Here is a 25192-nt window from a genome sequence, read left to right on the forward strand (position 1 = left end):
TTGTATACCATCCAGCTAATGCAAAGAAACAGCATTTCTGGCAGAATTAATAAGTTGATGGTAACTTCAGCCTATCGGATAATTTTTGTTGTTGTTATTGTCGTTGTTATTGAATGATATGTGGTTAGTATTACTGTTCTTATATTCAATTTTTTGACTTTCTCGATTTGAATTTGTAATTTTTCACTTCATCTGATTCCCCAATTACCATAAAATTGTTGAGTTATCATAGAAAACGCTGTGCCAACACCCAATGGAGAATTAGCTTTCAGCAGAAAGTCAAAGGGAAGGAATGTATCTTTCGGGAAAGTGATTCTTTCCTTGAAGTATTCTTGTATCAGGATATTTATCAGAAAAAAGTATGTCCTTCCGTGGTAAAGTTTCCCCTGAATTAATTCCCACACACCAAAAACCAAACCAGAGATTTCAAGAACGAAAGGCAGGCGTGTAGACCACACTACTATTATCCAGATGCAGTGTGCTTCTGTATCACTAAACGAGATTAATGTTACTACCCTATATATATATATATATATATATATATATATATATATATATATATATATATATATATATATATACAGGGGTAAAAGTGGATCTGAAAAGGTTGGGGGACGTATAATGACGCCCCGCGCATATCTTTACCAATTGTAATTTTGTAGAAAGCTGGGGGACGCAACAGATATTTTGTGAAAGTGGGGGATGACCTCCTCCTCCGTTCCCCCTCACTTTTACCCCTGTATATATAACGAAATTAGCATATATTAGTATTAGTATATACGAAATATAGCAAGATGCTATTTTTCTATGTAGTGTTTATGTACTTAAGTAATTAGTGTTGAATTTCCCACCCTGGATAGACAAATGACGTTGGAATCCCATATTACCTCTTGGATCGAATCAAAAGTGGTTGGTTTGTTGTCGACCAAGTTCCTGTGTAGCTGCCGCAACTGAATGGCGAGAGACATGCAAATGCTGCCACCTAATAATTCAGCAGCGGAGCTTATAGAGACGGTGTTGGTGAAACAAGCTCCCTCGAGGAGGCTCCCACTAAGTCTCGTCTAAATTACAACTTAACATTTGCCTCGGAATTTCTGCGTTTCCAAAAGCCGCTTTGGGGACTCAGTCGATTCTCCACAGACGTTAATCATCATTTTCATATGAAACTCCAAAGGTCTTTATGTGAACAATCTGCTTAAAGGACTGTATATATGTTACGTAAAATAAACAGCATTTGTCAGTTTTTCAAACTTATGAACATATCATTTGTGATATTTCTATGCAGGTCTTGAAGATTTTATTTTCAAAAGTTACGGAAATTTACATGGAAATCTCCATTCGCTTCGTTATTTACTATTTAAAAGAGGGTTAATTCCATAAATAGAGAAAATGACAAGAGGTAATATTAGATATTAAATGATATTTTTCTATGTAAATAATATTCATATATCGTATATCGAATTACTGCCTTCTTAGAATGATTAAACTTAAATTAAGGAGCTTACATTACACATTCACGGTAATCTTCGTATACTGTAGTGAACATTAATTTCTTTGAGTTGTAGATTTTCGAAAATTACTAAAATATTTCACCGAGTGATACACCAAGCTTGCACACGAATTATGACTTAAACATATTCAAGAATAGTGCTTTCCGAGATTTTTTTGAACGATACAGTGATTGAAGGATAGAATAATCTTTTCTGCCACAAAGAGTTCGTATTTCAATCCCAGAGTATGTGAATTTCTGGGAAAGAATTAGGTAGTGTTTTTTTCCCGAGTTTTCCTATTTTTTTCTTTATTCTAATAGTTCTTCCATTATTGTCTATTTGAACACACATCCCAGTCTATAGGACATACGTGAGGGACATTAATTTTAAAATTTCATTTAATAAGTCACAGAACGTTCCTTCTTTTCATTCAAAGTTAAAGAAAAGAGAAGGGATAATTGAAAATAACGATTGATATCCTTAAGTTTTCTAGTTGAAGCAAATATGTACATCTTACTTTCAGAAAATGAAATATTTCAGTTTAACGTACAACGATTATGATCTTCAGGCTAAGGAAGACAATGATTAAGGCAAATAAATAATGCTGGTGGAATGTGAAAGTGGGAGGAAACGGGAGCAACCCGATAAAAAACACGGACATGATATACACCACAAACTACTTGGCCAAGGATCGAAGGTACATTAGTGTCAAGGTACGTTAGGGATCTCACGTACCAATCGCAATAAGCGCTCTAACACTGAGCCATCATACCCCCGTCCTACTTTGCGAGTTGATGTTCTATTTTTAGTGTTGCCACGAGACGAGACGAGACGAGACTTCAGACTGTCTCGTCTCGTGCAAAGCATGTCTCGTCTCGGAAAGATGTGCTCGTTTCGTCTCGTGTTTCGTCTAGAAGGGTTCTGTCTCGTCACGTCTTGTTTCCTAAAATATTGTGGCATATACGAACGAAAGTAAAATGTAGCAGACTGTACCATGCTGATCAAGATACAACGAAGTTATAACCCAGAACACACAAGACAAGAAGTGTCACGGTAGCTACACCGTGAAGCATTCACCTCTGGTCCGTTGGGAGTCGGTTCTATCTCGGTTAGTAGCATGTGAGCTTTGTGGTGAAAAAACGAGTGTGTGTGTTTTCTAGGAGTTGCCTCGTATCCTACCACTTTCTTCATTCTACTAATTTTCAAATTATCATCTATTTAGCGTGAGCCAAAGTTGCCTAAAGGTCTTAAAAATAAATTCAAAAAAGCTCATAAGGTAAGGACAAATAGTTTAAAAGATAATGTTTTTTTGCAGTTAGTTGTTTCTCCTCAACCCTGACTTTTTTTTTTTTTTTTTTTACATTCTGAAACATTGAAATTTATTTCACGAGTTTCAATACACGAGTATACAGTAAATTGCTCATAGGTACATTGAAGACGAAGATACTTGATTTCATATATTCCAGAAAGATATATCTAGGTATATACTTTGATTTCATATATTCCAACCTTTAGGTTTTGCAGTGTTAACCCAGACCAATCGAAAAACTACTTTCCATTTAGCATGTTTAGATTTGTTGCAATTATTTAAAAAAATAGCTTGGAACAAAATAATTTTATTGAGTTATAAAAAGTATTTAATTGAAATTTTTTAGGTTACTGCACAATAAGCTCTATTTAAAGTGCCATAGTACTGGAAGCTGAACGACACATCGGAGGAAAGAATGCTTGAGGGACATTCTGCACCCCCATTTTACAAGTCTGTCCCCATACTCGCGGGGTCTGTGCCCCTATATGGTGTTTGCCCCGTTTGTGTAACATACTCATGACGGTACACCAGTGGTTAGCTAGTGGTGTGAAAAAAATGATTTTTGGGTGGCCATTTTCGATTAAAGATTGCGACTTTTTAAAACATTTTCTTACATTGTGATCTATTCGTGATCGTACAACGTTCACCTTCATATTAAGACAAGCGTTGTGCGGCGATATATCATCGGCTCGAAGGCCCCGGGTTGAGTCCCGGAAGGGTCATGTGTATGTATTTTAACAGTACTTGTCTTTTCGTATCAGTGTCAGGGGGCAAAATAGTGCGGGATAAGAGGATTTCAGTCTGAAAAATTTGGGTAGAATATCCTCCCCAGGTTACTTTCATGGGAGTAAGAAATTAGTAAAAGTATAGGATATACCTTTTATAGCAGGATTAAAAATATGGTTTAGTATCCTATTTCTTTTATGTTAATTATGTTCTTCAGTGTTCGAATTTTGCTCGTTCTCATGATATTTTCTGCTTTCAATGGAGTTCCATGAATATTATACCAAATGTTCTTTACACTCATCAAGTTCGAAAGGTATCTGCTTGTAGGAAACCGTTTCTGAAGATAATTCGGGTTCTAATTAATATTATTCACTAGGAAAGGAAAGTATTCCCCTCCTATCAACATGTAAGCAGAGGGCAATTTCGCACTCTGGTCAGATCCAGCATTTCCGCGTAACAAAACAATTTTCACCTACAGTGTTATCGTTAGTGTCATAAATTTACTGAGTCCAAACAACAATTTGAAGGGTTCGTCGACAATATCTTGGCTTTCTTTGTCCTTCGCCCGGCTTCCAAACGAAGAGCTGAATTTTACAATATGACTGCTGTATATTGCAGATGCCCCTAAGCTAGCGATTGGTAAAATAGTAAAAGTATGTGTGTAAGTGTGTGTGTGTGTGTGCACGCGGGAGAGAGAGAGAAAGAGAGAGAGAGAGGGGAGACAAAATTTTAGTTGCAAGATGACGTGCTTCAATTGCCGTTTTCGGTGCATTTATTAAAAAGAATACAGCCACGAGAGAATAAAGACGACTGTAGTCTATTCTCTTCCGCAACCTCAACCAGAACTTTCAACTACAGCTTGTGAAGAGTATACCCAGTTTTCAAATTGAATGTGGTGGTGGTAGTTCGATTTCTTGAGCTTGCAAAAATCTACCCTGTCTGTTTTGTTTTCACTATTCCAGCCAGAAATGAAAAAAATAAAAAATAGGAAATTCCTCAGTTTACAGCAAGGGGAATTTGGGACAAGACATTAAGGATGATATTCCTGGAAGCTCATGTAACACGATTGTTTCATTCAATAGACAGAGGACACTTTTCTATGAAGGCTTTTCAACATGTTTTCTCACAAAGGAGATTTTCATTTTTCAATCTATATGACCACTGACAACGTCAATCTTGGCCTTTCCCTCCAACGTTTGCATTTTCGAGACACGAGATGAGACGGGATATTTCACGAGACGTCTCGTCTCGTCTCGTGTATCGTCAAAAAGTGTTCCGTTTCGACTCGTGGCAACACTAGTTATTTTTGCTTTATCTACTATATTCCGGGTTTGACCTTTACGTCTGGTTTCTTGACTAACGTAAGACATTTTAGAGATAATGAAGTATTTGCAACGCAACTTTCAGCGTAGATTTTGTGCGTGAAGGGAGGAAGAGAAAACTTATTATCTTGTAATGTTCAAGGCCTGATAAATAATGACAGTGACAATCATAAAGTATTCAAAGTGAAATAATCGTTATTTTTATTATCAAGTAGAAACTGTGGATCTTTTAAATAAATGTATTTTCGTTTTTTTTAAAAAAAAACTTATTTCGTTTCAATACATAACTTACTATTTAAAATATTTCAGTTAAATGAACAATCTATAAACCCTTGGTAATATACAATACTAGTAATATATTGTACAAGTAATTTGATAGGATCGATACTTGAAGGTTTCTCATTATAAAGTTTCCTTAACTTTCTGGTCAAACCATCGGAAATGAGTTTGTACTGATCAGAGCAGCAGTGTTACGCCACTTACTAACCAGAGAACGAGTTTAAACGATGTTTGTGTTTTATTTTTTAGTGTTTATGTGTTTTCATACCATGTAACACATTAGTGTAAACACATTATGATAAAACAAGTTATCCTTTTGTTTTTCTTTTACCGACAGAAAGAAAGGAAAAGAACTTTCTTCAATATAGAAGGAAACAGGTCAAGAGTACAGGACAGGCTGTAGAATCTATTAACATGTGATTTGCGTTTTATTCAACTAAACTCATTTACTACTCCAAGTGTGAGTACATACAAAAACAAAGTAATTTTACCTTTGAAATATTTCTTTTAAAAAGTTTAATTTTTCAAAGGAAAGTGAAGGAAACTGGAATTTTCTATTTTCATACATAACGTGGTACCCCGCTGGGAGCGCAACGTTTGGCTCTGGTACGTTAGGGCTGCATAGTCTTAATTAAAGTTAACACTCTGCAACATTATACATTTGTTTACCTATAGCGTATATATTATCTATATACATTATCTGTTACCAATAGTGTATATATATTACCTATATACACTATCTATTAAGTATATATATATATATATATATATATATATATATATATATATATATATATTACCTATATACAGTATCTATTACCTGCAGTGTATGTATATGTAACTTAAGATATCGATCTGTCCAATAAATGATGAATAAATGTCGTCCTCACATTACATTCAAGCATTAAAGCCTAGAAAACTGTATTATTAAGTATCAGGGAATTATAAATTTTATAGTAAGCTAAAAAAGAAAATTGCAAGGAACTTAAAAATTGATGGGGAGGCTGCCGTACCTACGCCAAAATTTGGATTTGAATGTTTGTTGATCCCTCTAATGCATTTTTTCGCAAATATAAAATTTAGGCACACAGTTAGAGGTGTCTTGAATACACAAAATTTGTGTCTAGTTCAAAATGATGTCGTTAAATAAGAATATTTTTTATTTTCCCAAGACCCCTTTATTGGCAGGAGGTACAACAGCCCGTTGTACCTACGGTCACCTATTATTTGTACCCACACATAGGTTGAAATTGGAAAATATAGTGCAAGAATAGGCCCCAAATAACGTCTTATTTTTGTTAGTAAAGAGGTAGTAAAGGAAACAAATCTTTGAGCAAAAGTTAAGGGTTATGCTCGTTAATCGCACACATTTGTCTGAAAGCTGTAATTTTCATTTTTAACCCAAGTTGAAATCGCTGAACCAACTGAAAACGAGAGAAGATGGGATTGACGTGCAGCGGATCCAACTTTTGGTTATGGCAGCTTTTTAAGATATCAACTCGTGAATGTCAAGGCCCGTTTAGGCATCTGTTTATTTACTAGTTTTGGTGGTGTTCCTTTTCAAGTTCTCTTCAGAAACTTTTTCTGTTTTTCTTGATAGGCTTTTTCTAGTTTCTTACTCTTTTATGAGCTTGTCAGAATCCTTGATCTGCCTTTCTGTCGCACTCACCAATTCGTTTCTCGGTGAGGGGCCTTGGGATAAGGCCTCAAAGCTTCTGGCGATATCAGCAAAGATACTGATGGACCTCCAGGCTGATGGTGGCTTCCGAGATATGAGCCTCCTGCTGATTTATACCCATTTCTGGTTCTAAATGCTGTTTATCCTTGTTCTTCGAGGATAGTACTGCTTCATTGTCATTTGTTACTTGTTCTCAGGCCTTAGTGTTGCGGCCGTAGGTACAACTGATTCAATGAGCGTAGGTACTGCACTTTGCCATCTTTACCGGTTGTCGGTGACAAACCCAACGTGGCTTCATCGAAATAAAAATCGGGAATCAATCAATAGAATCAATACCAATAGTTATAAGGAATTGTTGTTACTTTTACATACACTGTAGAGAAGAGGAAAAATACAGTTTGTATTCACATATTTTTACTTTAGCCTCGCGAAAACATAAAAAATAAACAGATATTTACCAGACCAAGATCTCGGAACACGAACACGTATGGAACTGAAGGGCTCGGAACGGAATGTTCTCTGACCAATTCTCGATCTTTCTCGACAACACACGAATTTTAATGAGCACTGGCCGTAGGTACAACCGGCCGTAGGTACATCACCCTCACCTACACTATCGTTATACGCGGCTTATCAACTCTTATAATATTATGTAATTTTTATTAGAGATACGCATACACGTTAAATATATAACTACTATCCTATAAAAGGAACTAAAGAAATCCATAAAACAGCAGAAGCAAAGATTCTTGAAAGATCGTAAGATACGGTATTTGTAATCATAAATATTTTATTTGTTTAATATACATTACAAACATACGCACATACATTCACCGACCCATCCTCCCCCATATATATATATAAATTATGAATTACCTCTACATTATCTCTCTATTGCTGTGCTGATTTCAAATGTGTTTGTGCTTTCTTCTAACCCTGTCAGTATCAGAGTTACATTTAACATTTTATATGCCTGTTTACTTTTAATGTGAACAATGTGAATGTTAAGCACTTTTAATGTAAATGTGGAGCATTTTTCCCTGAGCAACCAATTTAACAGATTTAAAAGAATCTATAGGAGTTTGAATGGATAATTATGTGTAATTAGCAGAAATGACTCTTTTTCTATTGCAGGGAAACGAGAGCTACGTGATGAAATGTTGCAACTGGAAGAGAACGTCGCCACAAAAGGCTATTGAGAGAAAGAAGAGAAAGTAGATAAAGCTTTTCTTTCATTACAAAATGTCGAAATTCCATTCTCTTTATCTGCACTCTCTGGGTGGTAGATATGCCGATAAGCGGAGATTACACGGTATCCTGGATTGCTCTTTTGATCTCTCTGACACCTGCCAATATTTAACAGTAACTATAGCTAGCAATAGAAGAGCAGTTGGCTTTTGATACAGAACCACGTGATATCACTGTCTTTTGTCGGAACGGGAGCCATTATATACGCTATATGGCTCATATCCCTTCCTCGTACCAGCACACAATAATTTAACCTCGCAAACCGTAGTCGATACATCCACTATACGTTTTGATAGAGAATGTTATTGTAGAAGGGAGTGAGAGAATGAGGTATTATTGAGATAAAAGAAAGTGTGTTGAACGCTCTTTTTTCTTGTTTTAATCGTACATGGAAACCAGCTGTAGTTTAAGAATGAAATTTGATACAGGAGGAGAATCGCAAGTGATGGGAACTTAACTACAGACACTAAAAATTCTTCATGTAATTCTTCTATTGAGAAAATTCATTTCGAGACGCGATTCACTAGCTCGAGTATTATTAATCCACTAGATCTTGGATTCCTTCCTAGTGAAAGCAGATCGGTTAAAATACATATATAGGTTTTATTATCATATACTTGTTTAGCTTCGGTGTTCAAAATGGACAAACTTCAAGACAAAAAAAATGTTTAGTCTTTGGGGTTACTTTATTCTTGGAACAATTTAAAACTACTACACGTGCATTGATGAGGCTCCTATAATACAAGGCAACTAAAAAAAAGTTCTTATGGTTTGGGTCGTCAGAAACAGACATACAGCGAACATGGTACTCAGTATTAGGTCTCGGCATAATCTCTATCGACAACCAGCATCCTTTGTTAACGTTCCTACAGCTACGCAATGCCCACTCACGGAATTCTCATGAAATGTCCGGCGTATTCGACAACTTGGTGCTGTTACTGACAGGCTCACGTTGAAGTCATACAGCAAACAATTGAGAACGAGCTTCTTCGATACCTCCATTTCCTTTCGACGTTGGATGAATTGTGATTACTAAGTGTGCAGAACGTATCTGTATTGGGGCAAGTCAATGGTCAACTAACCTTCCATTAGAGATGGGCATAATCGAACGAAAATACTCGAATTGCTCGATTATTTTTATCGCTCGAAGTGTTCGAGTGGTTCGATTTCCTTACTAACAGAAGATACATTTTGAAATGGATGTGTAAACAAACTTATGAAGCCTCCAGTTATATTTTTCGCAATACTCAAAGTCAATTAGTTTGGTTTTAGGAAGACGAATCTTTTATTTGTATTAAAGAAAAAGTAAACCACACCACAATGTAAAATTACATGAGCGCTCGGCTCTCATCACCCCGAAAGTCATAGAATAATTCAGTCTTAGTATCACACGATGCCTTCTTTGCTTCTCATTGGTGGAAAATAGCTCGAACAATTTGCTAGGAGTTTCCTATGATACGAGAACTGCTGGAGCACAACAAACAATGATCTCAATTCTGGATTTCTGCTTTTCGTTCAGTACTACTGGCTAGTGAGAGTTAAATGCATTATGCACTTTTTGTACTGTAATATAACGCATCTCGGGACAGAAAAAGAAGAAACAGATAGCTAGAAATAATTTAAGCAATTCATTCGCTGTGGTTCATTCATAGCTCATAACGTCACTTGGCTCTTTTTAGTGAATGAATGTTCGAGCTGTTTCTGTCGTCTCTGTATATAAAATCACTCGAATTACTTCCCAATTTTCCGCAGAAACGAGCAAATCGCTCAAGCTAAGGAAGATCATTCGTTAGTGTTACCAATTAATGAAGAATGAGTGCACAATAGAAAAGAAAATATAATCCTTCATCCTGTGTTATAGACATATTTTACAAATTCACTTACTTTGCAGGGTTTGTTAACTACAGGAGAATCAGGGTAGGGTGTAACAGATACCAGATAGTGTAATAATAATAATAATAATAATAATAATAATAATAATAATAATAATAATAATAATAATAATCATATACTTAGGATGGTACCGAAACTGAGATCGAGACGAAACGAGACAGAAACTTGTATTTCGAGACGATATTAAGACGAGACTAAAGCCAATCTTAAAATTCTAGATCTTGCCTTGAATATTGACCAAAAAAAAAATACTTCTGAAATTATCTTTACTCAAAATTGTGCACTGTTACGTCACATATAACATGGTGAAACAATTTCCCTCATAGTCATAGTCATGGGTTTCTACGCGGAACAAGGGATAAAATACCACCTCTGATTACGCGGTATACCGAAAATGTTTTAAACAGCACACAATTTTGAGTTGGGACTCAATACAGTATTTTGTTTTCTTTTCAGTTATTTTTGTACTCAAAGAACATATTCCGAAACATAATTTTGTAAAGCAAATGCATAAAGTTTCAACCTCCCAAGAATGTTTTCCCCACACAGCTTAGGAATTACCCACGAAAGAATACTTTAAACATTTTTGTTGTTTTATTACAACCATTCTTATAAGTAATGGTACCAACTTTTCTTTAATCCTTTCGTGGGCAACAAGAAGTATACTTCCCTCAAAAGAACCTAAATATATTCTTAATTGCTCCACTGTGAAGCGTTATATCCATTACAGCCACGAAACTTTTTCACTAGAGAAATGAGAATTGCGCTCAAAAATGATTTTTTGAGCGTGATGCGTAACTTGGGAGAGGTATCGTCCTATCACATCTAGAGAAAAGTGCTCCACAAAAGAGTTAAAATATGTAGGCTGAAGGAGAATAGGAGCAGAAATTTTAAAATAGCATAGGGTAAGATCTTGAAAGGAGAAAAACATCAAATTACACAGAGAATTGCGCCTTGATGATGATGGTGAAGAGTATTAAGAAAATGTGTATGATTTCCTGTGTTGAACACATGAGTCAGACACGAATGTAACGGATAATAAATGAGAAATAGCCAAATTTGAATTTCAAACCGATTAAATATATCTTACTGCTATATCGTGTGTTATCTGGTATGTGAGATTAAATAACACTAATTCAACAAAAATATTACAAAAATAGTATTGTAGTTGACAGCTGATTCATTAGAGTTGAATTGTATAGGCAATACTGGTACTATATGAGACAAGATTTATTGCTAAAAGTGGGATTAGTATCATTAGTCAGATTTTATTCAAGACTTTATATACCCACTGAAGAATGTCTGAAATACTCACACGGGAAGGTCCCACCGGTTGCTCAAATCTGATTTCCACATAGCACATCTGATAGAGCATCATGACAAATAAAAATGAGCAAAATTTAAGGTGCAATGAACCAGAAGGATAGGAGATATGGGGCTTCAACATTTGGATATCCGAAAAATTATATCATGGAACTATGTACATATAACAGTGAAGTATAGTGGTAAAGTGCTGCACACTGTTGTGGCTATGTGTACTGAAAATGTTTAATGGAGAAGTCTGATATGTGGCGATAGATGGTAATAAAAGAATGCATTAGGAAAATATGAGGGCATTTTGCATTACACTTCTGTAACCCCGGTGAATAAGCACACAACTCGCGAAAACAAAATTATACACGGGGGGAAAGAAACGCTTGTTTTCTAATTCTTTAAACTGGCTCTCCAAATTATCTATCAATATTTGGAAGAGGACTTTCTTGGTTTATGTCTTTCGTGTTAAGTGACGTATCCTTTTACTTCCGCTCCTACATACCATATGATTATTTTTATACACTGTAATATTACCATATTCACATTGGAAATATAATTATTTTATTACTACCTCATTTCGTTTTTAGTCGGTCAAGATAGCCGTGTGGTCTAGAGGGCTAGACAGCCGACACATTAGGGATCGCGGGTTCGAATCCCGCCTCGGACATGTTATTGTTGTACTTTTCACCTTATATTTCATTGTTATATTTCTCCTTCATGGTGGTTCGCATCACACTTTATACTATAGGTTCCGTCCTATATAGCTTCGGAGCTTACACAGAACGTAAAAATGACATCAATCAATTTCGTTTTTCAAATGCGTCAATATTTTGTGACACTGCTGACATTTTGCTGTTTTATACTATCGGTGTTATGCATTTGAACTAAATTCATAGTATGAGACCAGATTCCTTTATTACCATTCGTTGCTACATATCAGACTTTTCCATTGTACATTTTCAGCACACATAGCTCCAACAGTGTCCAACACTGTACCACTACACTTCATTATTAGGTTTAGTGATAATAGTGCACTTTAAATCTTTGCACACTTGTGTATGCTGAATTGGCAACACTGCTTCACCTATGAGACACTATTTGTGGTTTCCGATAGTGCATTTAGTTCTCATTATATTGTGCAACTTTTATTTTGATTGCTTTAACGGTTTTAAAGATATTTACTTTAAACGTACATATATAATATCATATATAATATATTTTATTTCCATAATATAATGTTTTGGATATTTAAATTTTGAAGCCCCATAGCTCCTATCCTTCTAGTCTATAGCGCCTTAAATTTTGCTAATTTTCATTTCTCATGGTAATCTATCAGATGTGCTATGTGGCAATCAGATTTGAGCGACAACTTGTGGGACCTTCCCGTGTCAGGTTCAGAGAACATTTTACTGTCGAACAACTTCAGTCGTGTCGTGGGAGATAATGATCGTGTTCCAACAATTGCTCTTTCATTTTATCGCAGTGTTGATATTTTCAACGTTTTCTGACATTTTACTTAGGCGCTGTTTATTTCTTATTTGATGCCGTTATACTGTTTACATAGTTGTTCTTTAGTTTTACGAAAGTTTCGTGTACTTTTGATTATCTTTTGTTTAATATACCTTTCTAACTGTCAAAATTTCGTATCTGGGTATTTCATTTAACATTTTATCTTGTTTATTTTAAAGATTATTTAGTTTCGTTTGTTTTTATTAGTTGTTTTGTTATGTTATTTATTGTTTTCTTTGTTTTTTTTTGTTTTTGATTTCCTGATGTATTGCTTATGCTTTGTACAACGTAATCTCCTTAGTGTCTCGTTTTACTAAGAGAGTCAGACTAGCATTATTGTAATAGTATATATATCACGACGGTGCTAAATAATTTTACTGCTGATGTCTCTATTAACTCCCCCCCCCTCAAATAAATATATCAATTAAAATCAGAATTAGACACTACCTACAAAAAATAAATATTTTCATACCGCTACCGCAACAATTTGTACTACAATTATTATGCCATCCGGGTACAATGTCTGTCTTTAGATTTTGGCCAATATGTTTTTTTTATATATATTATTCAGTACAAATCTTTGTCTGCCTCAATTTATCACCCGTGGCGTTTACTAAATTATCTAAGTTAATTTCCATAGTCCATCTGTATTCCTAAATGTTTATCCAAATATTATAGTGTCTTAAATCTTTCAATTTATTGATTTCTGAAGAATGAGCCTATTCATGTTTTGTAGTCAAGGTATTGTACTGTGCCAACATGTACAAAAAATTGTACATCTTCTATTTCCATTACAAGTTATGTTTAAGACAAGTTGTATGATTAACAGTTTGCTACAATTTACAATTTTTCGAGAAATTTAGAGATCAATGAAATATTCGTATGAATTTGGTCATCTCTAATATAGCTTTTGCACAGCTATGGCTATATATTAGTATAAAGGATACCAGTATACAAATCTGGTTAAAGTTTATCACAAACAAGTGTAAGCATATACATAATATAATGAAATCTACCAACGGGGACGAACTGTTGAATAGAATAAATAATAATAATAAAAAGGCTTTTAAATGAATAAACAATAATTCTGAAAGAGATTTGAAAATTTCCTAAGTTCAACTTGAATTTTATCAATGATGGTAATATCTTTTGAATGGTAATATCAATGGTGGTAATATTTTCTGAATGGTAATATCAATGATGGTGATATCTTTATGAATTTACGGTAATATCTTCTGACATTATATATATATATTTAAGTTTAGGTCCGATGGTCATGCTCTTAAGGGTAAAGGAGACGGATAATTAATGAAAGTGTATGATTATGAAATTTATTTTTGTGGGCTCTCCCATCAGGACTCAATCGACCCCTGGACCACGTGGACCAACGACACACACGCTAGTCACTAGACTAACAGAGAAGGTTTCTTTGATAATCCAGTAGCTGGTATAATGTGTTGGTATGTGCTTTTTTTCTTCAACACGAAAGTTGCTGAAGTGTATTCAATACGTTCGTAGTTTTCATATCTTCAGTCTTCGTTGATGTAGACAAAGTAGACTGTGTACGAACAGAATATTCCAAAATACTAATCTGAACAACTGTTATGTTGCATTACTGATTTTTTGTAAAAAATAAAATCCAAATGAATACCATACCTATTTTCAGTGCAGATGGATTCAAGTTCGATTGAACGGAGTAATTTACAGAATAAATTAAATTTAAGATACCTGTCAATTAAATATTATTAAATAGGATTTTATTTTGAATTTTGATTTTGCAAGCCTGTTAAAAACGTTGGAATAAACTCATGTTTTATACGAAATGGAATAAAATCTTTGACTTTAATGTCTCACTATTATATCTTTTAGGCTATGGGTGACGAATGAATAACGTAACCGAATGATGATGGAAGAATCTGTGAATGTGTAAAGAAACGGGACTACCCCGAGAAAACCTACAGAACGATGTTGTCCATCACAAACTTATATTGTCCGTGGATCGAACCAGAGACCCAACGCATCAGAGATAAGCGCTCTACCACTGACCCACCGTGCCCCCTTCTCACATTTTATATTGTGAGTAAATTGCGAGTTCAAAGATTGTAATGGATTAAGGTTTTAACATGTATCTTAAAGTATGAAACTTAAGTTTTATTGAAACTTTCCAAATAGTAAGACGCATTTATTAGAGAAGAGCTTTCGATTTGTAGTGTTACACGTAAGAAAAAATACGTTCATACCATTCATATATCTTTGTTAAAAGCTTGATTAAAAAAGATACAATTAATATTCTTTTTATGAGAAACACTAAATCTGTAATCAGAAATCAACATCTGATGTGTAGACTAAATGAGACGGGTAAAACTCAGTACATCGTTCTAAACATATAGATAGTAAGTTTGTACCCAAGAGAACTGAATTTTATCTATTTGAATGCAATTTATTGGCAATATTCTATGTGTTATGTTCGTTCACTATTTTCTTGCAACTCTAGAGTTTTCCAAGGAATTTATAACCCTTAACCAACATAAAACGATCCATAGTGTCTTCGCGAAGAAATAATTTTGAACTCAGTTTACTGGATTTCAACAAAACGATACTTGTTCTTTAACAGAAAGAATAGTATATAATGCTAAGAAGTTCGATTTGTAACGAAAAGACCAATTCAATAGGTAAGGACAAATTCTATTTGTTGAGACGAAAACAACGCATACACGTTCATATCAGGGGCGATTGCCCCCTTACCCCCAGAATAGTAAACTTTCTTATTTTATATATATAAATAAAACCAATCCCAGAGTTGGTAGCTCTTAAAAGTATCTCTAAATAGCACTGTTACAGCCCACCGCCCCCACAGAAGTCCGCCCTGGTTCATATGGATTCTTCCTTCTATTCAGAAAAAAAAAATTAGTGCAAGTTTTTCATTGTTTAATGAACTTTTGTATTTTTCAAGATAGAAAACAAAACTTTTTTTTTAGCTGGTTATGAAGCCAGATATATACATCATTCACCCTTGCACACGTTTCAACTTATCAGAAATTAAGTTTTACTTTCTTTTTTAAGATTTTGTACGGATGAGACTTTAAGACATATTGCCTAACTATGGGAAAATATATCAACGGAATAATTTAGAAATTTAGCTAAGCTGTGTGAATGGAAGAAACGCATATTAATAGATGGCAAGATTTCAAGAATGCTTAAGCAGTTGGTTAATGAACGTAAAGTGGAAACTGCTGTTTTATGCTTCACTATTAAGGTCTCTAACCACGAGAAAATCGATCGACACTATGTTGTACACCAGAAACTCGTGTAGCTTATGATCGAACCAAGGGACTGTTGCATCACAGGTGCACTCTCCTACTGAGTTGCTACGTCTTCCAATATGTAGAAACGTGTTCAGTGTTGAAGGTAATGTATGTTTAAGTTATCATCCGATCTAAATCTTAAAAACGAAGATTGTCGAACAGTTGGAAAAGTATATTAAAAAGGATGGTAATTACATAGAAAATTGTATGATTTATGAACGTCAATAAATTGCTAAATTCAATTATTTGTGAAACTGCCACTATAGACTAATTCATTAAAATACAATATGTATTCATTTGAGAAAAAGAAATTATATAAGGTATTGTGGTAGAAAACGCTTTCAAAGACTTAACTGGAAGACCAATCGGAAAACGACCATTAGGTAGACCTGGGAGCAGATGGGAGGACAATATTAAGATGGACCTCGCAGAAATAGAAACTGGATCCAGATGGCTAAGGATAGACGTCAGTGGAGAGCTTTTGTGAACGCGGTATTGAACCTCCGGGCTCCATAGGCCATAGAGTTAGTTACTTATTGTGATAGGAACTAATTTTACCAGTTGGATCTTAAGTGCTTCAGGTCAAGTTCAGGTAAAGGTCACACGTTACCATGGTTTGATAAGGTTCTGTCCAACTTGCTAAGAAATAGTTCTCCTTAAGCAAAATATTTTTGTAAAATCTTTATTTGTTTATTTCTTAAGAGCCAACGAAACCTTGGAATTACAGTGCAAAATAGTCAAATTTCTGTTCTTCGTTTGATTTTTTGTTTTCAAATTAAATCAATCCCAAAGATAGTACACGATCTACAGAACACATCGATTCCTGACTATAGTTGGTATAGAGGTAGCTTTGAGTTGAGTTGGTTTTAAATTTAACGCCAATTTCAGCAGCAAGGCTATATGAGACGGGGTGTAGAGGTAGACTTTGACTTGCTTAGGATGCATGTAAAATATTTTCCTGTGCAGACATTTGTTCACGTCGAAACTGAAACTTGCACTAAGGAACTGTACGACTACAGAAATTTATTAATTTAATCGATAAAATCTGGAGCTAGAAACACGTCAGATGCCTTGGTTAGTAACAGTCAGGCGGCGACCTCAGTGTCAGACTGTTTGAGGTGGTGAGTTAGGGCAAATTCCACACTACATGAGGAACAGTAGAACGCCATTGTGTAGTCTAGTGAAGAACTGTAGAACTCCAGTGTACAGTGAACTAAGCAAACCTTGATAATGTAAAATGGACGACGTCTCTGCGTTCCTAAGAGGGCAAATTGTGGACGCTGATTAATTTGAAGCGACCATGACAAAAGTGGGAAATATATTAAATATATCATGAGGAACAATGTCCAAGGTGATGATGGTCTACATAACTCACGGCAAAACCTCATCGACGAAGAGAAAGTGATCGGAACAAAATCTGCAGTAACAGATTCCGTCTCGCATTAAAGTAGATTGTTACTCACAACCGTCGTGCGACTGCGATGCAAATGATGGAGGAACTGATGTAGCATCTTCTACAGTATGTGCCGATAATCAATCACAGTCAGCCGTGAGGTACATGACATAGGCATAATGAGTCTGGTTGTACGGGCGAAGCCACTAGTAAAGGATAATCACACTTTAACATGATGATGCTAGTGATGCTGTCAATATGTCACATGGATAGCTGATGACTGGAAACGTGCGGTATAGTTTCATGAGCCATCGTTTTCCTTACTTCAAACATGGGTAGTATTTATGTGTGATAGACTCCAAGAAACGTATGTACCGCAGTTTCTTTATGCAACCATGAAATATGGTGGTTCTATGATTCTGTTTGCTGCAATATCTCGGTTTTCAGTGGGTCTTGCGCTTACGCTTATCATTTTATGTCGTAATTTTAAAGATCAATTTGCATCATATGGTTTAGATGTTATTTTCGGGCAATGAAGCCGTATTACAGAATGATATTGACCTCATTCGCACAGCTGTAGCTGTTGCAATGTGGTTTGAGGAACGTCGAGATGAGGTTGAACACCTTTTCTTGTCTATCTAATTCCCGAACATAAACACAATTGAATATCTGTTAACCATTTTGGAAACATGAATCTGTACAGAATTCCGCCTCCACTCGCTCTTACGGAAGTGAATGATGCACTTTAGGTGAAATGGTGTAATATTCCACATGCTACTATTCACGATGTCCCACGGTACTCAATTGCAAGTTTCATCAGACTATTCTGAGAGCGAAATGTGGTCTAACTCCTCATTAATCTGGTAAGTTGTACTCTTTAAGAGTTTTCATTAAATTGATGAGCATCTCTATAACATACGCAATATACAGAACTCATCCAACCTTGACCAAACTTAGCATGGGATAAGAGTAAGCACTGAAATATTTTTCTGTGCAGATCTTTGGTTCTCGAGCTATTGGCCATCAAAACAAGGGGCTGGACATTTCCAAATGTTATTGAAAGTTTTGCTAACTGCCATTTAGAATCAAGACACAAGAAACAAATCTGTTAAATGTTAATATGAAGTATAAGAGACTAGATGATATGGTTGATTTGTTGTGTTGTAAATGCAATATGTGTATTTATATAAAATTTGCTACAATCTTTCAAGAATGATTTCTTCAATAGTGGAAGGATGATTTTAGTAGGGAAACTTATTAAGCATATGAAACTAAATTATTTTTGTTGGTAATATTTTATATAAAAACAATAGTAGTTTTATTCTTATTAATAAAAGTGTATGTAAAAATTGCCTCCTTTTTGGTTAATTCTTATATTCTCGAATATTGTTGGTTCTTAACAACGTTCCAAAAATAGCTATAAATAATAATTAAACATACACTTCAGGACATGTTAGGTAGCATCGTTTACTCTCAGGATTTTGAATGGGTACCCTAAATTAAAGGTCAGCTCCCTATCTCTGTAATCTATCTCTTAGTTGTAGCCTGGATAGTTATTGCTTGAGTCCAAATTCTCAAAAGTGTTACAACTCAATCATTCCGAACATGGAGGCATCCATTAGCGCGATGGGTCGAGACCAACCAATCAGGTATATCTACTCGTCTAGATGAAAAGAACTTCAATAGCGAATGGAAATATATCGAAATCTTTATTGTCGGGGCCGGAGTGTTAAGACAAGCTCACACTTCCCTTCGGGCGTCGGATGGCGTTTCATCATCGCAAGGTACAGAATGTTACGGTATGACAACATCCCGTCACTTCTTAACGTATTGTCAGGTAAGAAAATCCTAGAAGTACCTTTGCTATGTGGCCTTCATCCTATTGTTATATCAGAGATATGTTTATATTATTATCATTGTTTTCTGGTAAGTTTTACACCTATTACAATGTTACTTGTCTTCGTACTAATGATTCCATTAACAATATTGTTTCGTTTTAGGCTTCTCACTCCTATTCATACACAAATCCAATAATACACATAATGCACTCTGAAGGGTTTCCCATAGAATTGATATTTCTTATTCCCATAGAATTGATAGATAACTGCTTCAGAGAATTTATATTTCTTACAGAAAAATTAGGCCGAGCCTAGTCAGAAATGAAATATGTTGTAGGCCTAACCTAAATACGCTAAAAGTAGGAAACATCTTCAGATGACTATAATCAAATCTGTAGATAAGTGTCCTATTTCTGTTCTATTACTAATACTTGTAGCAATTTCCATAAATAGATATTATATTCCTACACAGAATTTTATGAGTATTTTAGGAAAATGAAGTTCTGGGACGATTATATTGTACCACATGTAACGACAAAGTACATTTGTAGTTTGTTGAAGTAAATTAACTTTTAAATGGGTACATCCAATCTCTAATCAAGGGAATGTCACTTGACGAACATTCTGCTTTCATCATAACACAAAATTACTGTGTAATAAAGGTGTTTAAAATTATAATAATAATTTATTTTAGTTGTAATCGTCAAGATGAGGAGCCATTGGAAGATGGTAATGTTCAACAATAATTTTCTTTGAGACATAGGGAAATTGAGATAAGCCTTCCTTCTCGTATTTCGACGAAATTTAGTTGATCAAGAAGCTATTTGCAATGTTCTTTTCTAGTGGTGTACTGTTATTTGGTTGGCAGAAAAAAGCTGTACTATTTTCCTTTGTTTCAAAACTAAAAATGTTGCTATAAATGCATAGAAGAATGTTAGTCGTCTGATATAGTTATTTTGTTGGTTTATATAAAAGTTGAATATGTAGAAAGTTAAATGCTTATAACATCCTCTATACATACAAGAAAACACTTGTATGGTCTTCATTGTATTCATCAGCGTCATCATTATAAGTTTTATAAAAATTGACAATTATGAAATGAAAAGAAGTGTCAGAAAACGGCATTTATAAAAAAGTGATAGTTTGAAAAAGACATACGAAGTAAACATATTTTCTGTATGAATGCATATAAAATGTAGGCATTAGAGTTTCAACTAAGACGTAGTAAAAATATATTCTGTATAAATGCATATAAAATGTAGGTATTAGAGTTTCAACTAAGCTCTACTCTACGTATTTATTTAACAGGACAGAACCTTTAACAACCCACATTATGTTAAAACTTTTAATATGAGAATTTAAGAAATAATTATTTCCAATAAAATATGTACTCAAAACGTATCCTGGTATACCTTGAAGAACACCTTCCTCTGTCCGGAATGAACACTATAAAGTAGTTATAAATGTATCCTTTAATATATACTATTTGTGATTCTTACATCAACTTTTTAGAGGATATTTGTTTTTAACGCATATAAGATTCATAGCTTTAGCGATGAAATTTGTCTTTTGCAACAGGCTTTTTTTATGATTCCAAATGAAACCAACAGTACCTTAAAGAAAATTCAAATCCTCAGGTTGACTTCATTTAATTACGCTCCTGAGTTAAATTTACCAAAAATTTACAAGATTTTTAAAAATAAGTTTGGAATTGATCCATTTTATTTTCACTTAATATTTGCACGCAATTTTTCTAAGTAGTCACTATATTGAAAAAAAAATAAAATCTCTATTCAGATTTTCATAATTATAAACTAATAGATGTTCCTGTTGAACTGAAATGAATTGTGCACACTAAATCTAAAATGCTAAAGGCAACATTCATAATTATTATAATAGAAACATAACTACCAAATTGTATGAAAATAATAAAATACTCACGTTTATAGAAAAAAGAATCCTATCGCATGCATTCTACTGAATAAAAAATTACTAGTCATGCATATTATAAAAATGAAATGGTTTATTAGTATTTTTATTATTATTTAAGGATATAAATGTTTTAAAATTTATTTTTCAATAGTGTATACCATTTCACAGTAACGGAAAACTACACGCTTATATTATCATAGACGAATATCACGTTAGGGTAATGATTTATAATTATATTTTGCTTATCATTAATTGATTCACATTCAAATGTCTTCTACACACTCTAACGTAAATGGTGCAATAATAATTGAAATTTAATGAAGGTGATAACATATTTAATATTATAAGAAGTTAATTTAATGTTGTAGTATTTATTTCAGTTGAACAAAAGCTTAAACGAAATACATTATTTTATTTGATTATGTTCAGCTGTATTTCAATGTTAAAATCGTCTGTTAGGCAAATATATTTTGTTTTACTGACCATAAACTGCACTAAGCAAACGTCGTGATTAGCCGATGCGTTTATAATTTTAACTTATCAAACACGTTTATGAGGATTAAAACATTTTCGTTCTTAATAATTAAAATAGTTTCTTATAAAAAATATTTGCAATAATATTGAATGGAGTAAAATGCTATATTTAACTATTTCATAGATCGTTTTTGTTTAGTTATTTTCACGTAACTGTACGAAGCTCTTTTCTCAATCAGTATTAAATATCCATGGTTATTCTATAAGATTCAACGTTTTAATAATAGTGTATGAATTTTTTTTCTATAAATTTTAAAATTTTATCTGATTGCTTAATTTTATACCTTTCCCGTTGGAGGGAGATCTTTCCTCTAACACTGACAATCCATCCAATCCACTTTGTTCAATAGAAACAAAAGTTAGGATTCATTCATCTAAAGCTTGTTAGTTTCACCTTAAAACCATCATAGGTCCAACTTCCTAGCTTCAAAACGCAGGTTTGGACATCGTACGGAAAATACTCAACGTCTATAGCACACGATGATTTATAAACTGCCGGCGGTTGCCACACTACCATACCATTGTAGTACACGGTGGCTTTTGTCATCAAAGTCACTTCGTAATTCCCGTCTGCACTGGAAAAACCAGGAATACCATAATAAGAAGTAAAAGATAAAGAAATATGTTGTGAAAACATAAAAAAGAATATTGTTGAGAAATGCACGAACGAAAGCTAAGGATCTTTTAGATTTGTCATTTGGATAATCACTTTCAAGTCAAATCTTAACAGTTCTTGTTCCAAGATATCTGACATGTTACTCCTAGCTTAAGTCTAAAATTTCAAATAGTATGTGAAACATGTTTTTCTGGTATCTCTTGTAGAAGAATTGTATGCATATGACATAAAAATTATAGGTACTATTCTCAAAAAATATAGTCCAGTATTTAAGCTCTTCAAACTGAGAGATTAAAAAGTTTCTCCAGTAATAATAAAATCTAACCTTGACTAAAAATTGATTTCAGGAGCGTTTAAATATTTAAACAGGAATCTATTAAAGAACCTTTGAGAATATGAGAATATTTTTTATCCTAAAAATGTAATACACGAATCATAATAAGAGAAAAATGGGTTAACTTATAAATATTAACTGGTTAGAAGTTTTCTATAGATTTGGGTTTAAAATCAATTACATCCAAATGACACTTCCGCCAGTTCCATTAGGAAAAAATAGCAAAAATAATATCAAAAAAAGATACAATGTATATTCTTTCATGTCTAGGACTTACCTTAAACCCATCGTAAGTCCAACTACCAAATTTCAAAACGCAGGTCTGTTCATCAAAGGGGAAATACTCAACATCTATTTCACAAGATGATTTATAGATGGCGGGCGGTTTCCATTCCACTAGACCGTCGTAATAGATAGTAGCTTTAGTAGCTAGAGTCACCTCGAAGTTACCGTCCGCGCTGTAATACAAGACGAGACAGACAACCACTTTCTTACAGCAAATTGTAATACAAGGGTGGGCTGAAAAATAGTGCATGGATGATCATAAGGCATAGCTGTTAGATTTGAATATAATAAAAATAACATTATAGCCTTAGCAAGATTTCAATATTTGGCTGTAATTGATGTTTTGTAAATAGGCACAACTGCTGAATTACTGGTACAGATATAGGCAGCAGTATTCATATTTGCAGGAGTATTCTTATAGTTATAAAGTGATGTTGCAATTTATATGAACATAGAAAAGACATAATGAACTTCGTAAATTTTGCCTTTGAATAAATGAGTTTAACATAACTTTTAACATAAAGCTAATATGATCTGATATATAACAATAATTTCAAATGAGAAAGTGGTGATTAATTTAGATCATTAAAATATTATATTTATCTATTTTTCAAAATAGTATAATGAAATGTGATTTATAACTTCTGATTATCAAATATGCTCAAGTAAGGTAAAGATTTTTCTCTTAAAGGAATATTTAAATTTTCTGTTTTATATAAGCATATGTTAAAATATTTGTTATCCTTTCAGGCCACCCTTGTATTCTATGTTATAAAACAATTAATATTCTATTGTAATGCAGATTTAAGAATTTTAAATTCAATGAACATTTTTAAATAAATGTTTGTTATACGTATCTGAAAAGTAATATTAATTAATTATAAATATGGATACAAGAAATATATACAATTAATTACATATACATCATTTATGAACTATTTTGTTATAAACTAATTTTAAATTTGTGTAAATTAGCATTTATAATTAGAGAAATAAAGAATATTATGAATACGTATGGAATGTATCATTTGTATAAAGTGAACTTATTTCTGTTCAATAAGTGTTATCAATTGTAGATATTGATTGGAAACTAAAGCAACGCAGATTCTTGTAGTGAAGACAAGAGATGTGATTGTATTCTATTTATTAAAAGCAGCTGCCTACTTCCTTGAAGTAGAAAATATGTATTCTGCAGATTTAAATCATCTTTGTCTCTTACAAGTTCTTATATAAAACTAATCTAATAATTTTCTCTTTAACTTAAACCATTTATTGGTTTATCATCACAGAAACAAAAGTTCATCATTGGATATTATCATTGAATAAACCAACCTTTCAGGGATGTTCTTAAACATTTCCATAACAAAAATACACTGTTTTAAGTTACACTTTCCCTTTTTTGCTTACTTTTCATCGGCTTCCCAACAGAAAGTGTACATATCACACACATTTTATATTGTTTCATAGATGTGTCGATATTACTAGCATGATATTGAGCCTCATGTTCTTGTTGTGAAAACTTGATCTTGTAATTTTATCTGATCATCAGTTGTTAAGGGCCGGTAGTACAATATCAACAGTACAATATAATTCTATTCATATATTGTAAATTTTTATAAATTGTTCAATTTCTGTAGTCTTAAAACCTAGGAGTACCCAGATTTTTTAAAGCATTACTTTGAACTTCATTTTTGTTCTGTGTATTTTTTGCACACTTTTTCAGCAATGTATGTGTGACATTGCCTCCCTTAAATACGTTACCTACCTATTGATTTATTTATATATTTAATTGTCAAATTGGATTGGTATGAACCGGTATGGCACAGCAGCAATGAAATAAATTGAAACGAAATCTTTCACTTCCCACGTTCCACTGTTACACTGGTCAGCCTAAAGGAAACAGTGATGATGAGAAATGAATGAAATGGTGGAATGAAAATAGGAGGAAACAGGAGAACCCCGAAAAAACTCATGAACACGGTGTTTGTCCATCACAAAGACCGCTTGGGGCGAGCTGAGATCGAACCAGAAACCCCACACACCAGAGGTGAACGATCTACCAATGAGTTAACGATGAATTTTGATGTGAGAAAGTATGTTGGAAGTTAAAATGTTAAATCAACTCTGGTCTGATCGCGCGATAAATTACACAATGCACAGTGGTGTTGCTGTTTGTTGAAATTGAGC

The 25192-nt window shown here is 33.8% G+C and overlaps 1 protein-coding gene across 3 annotated transcripts in view; it reads right to left on the minus strand.

Moving 5' to 3' along the window:
- Positions 1–25192, minus strand: part of nAChRalpha4 (nicotinic acetylcholine receptor alpha4) — a 903209-nt gene that overhangs the window by 365616 nt on the left and 512401 nt on the right. The window contains exon 4 of one of the 3 annotated variants that reach the window (XM_081748799.1): positions 22165–22345. In XM_081748799.1, the coding sequence (XP_081604925.1) occupies positions 22165–22345 (181 nt within the window). Of the gene's footprint in view, positions 1–22164; positions 22348–22997; positions 23179–25192 lie in introns of those variants that run through there. The other 2 variants (XM_081748797.1, XM_081748798.1) reach the window with 2 other exon arrangements.

The sequence above is a fragment of the Thermobia domestica genome, chromosome 2 (assembly GCF_964235325.1).
Source record: "Thermobia domestica chromosome 2, izTheDome1.hap1.1, whole genome shotgun sequence".
Lineage (NCBI taxonomy): Eukaryota > Metazoa > Arthropoda > Insecta > Zygentoma > Lepismatidae > Thermobia > Thermobia domestica.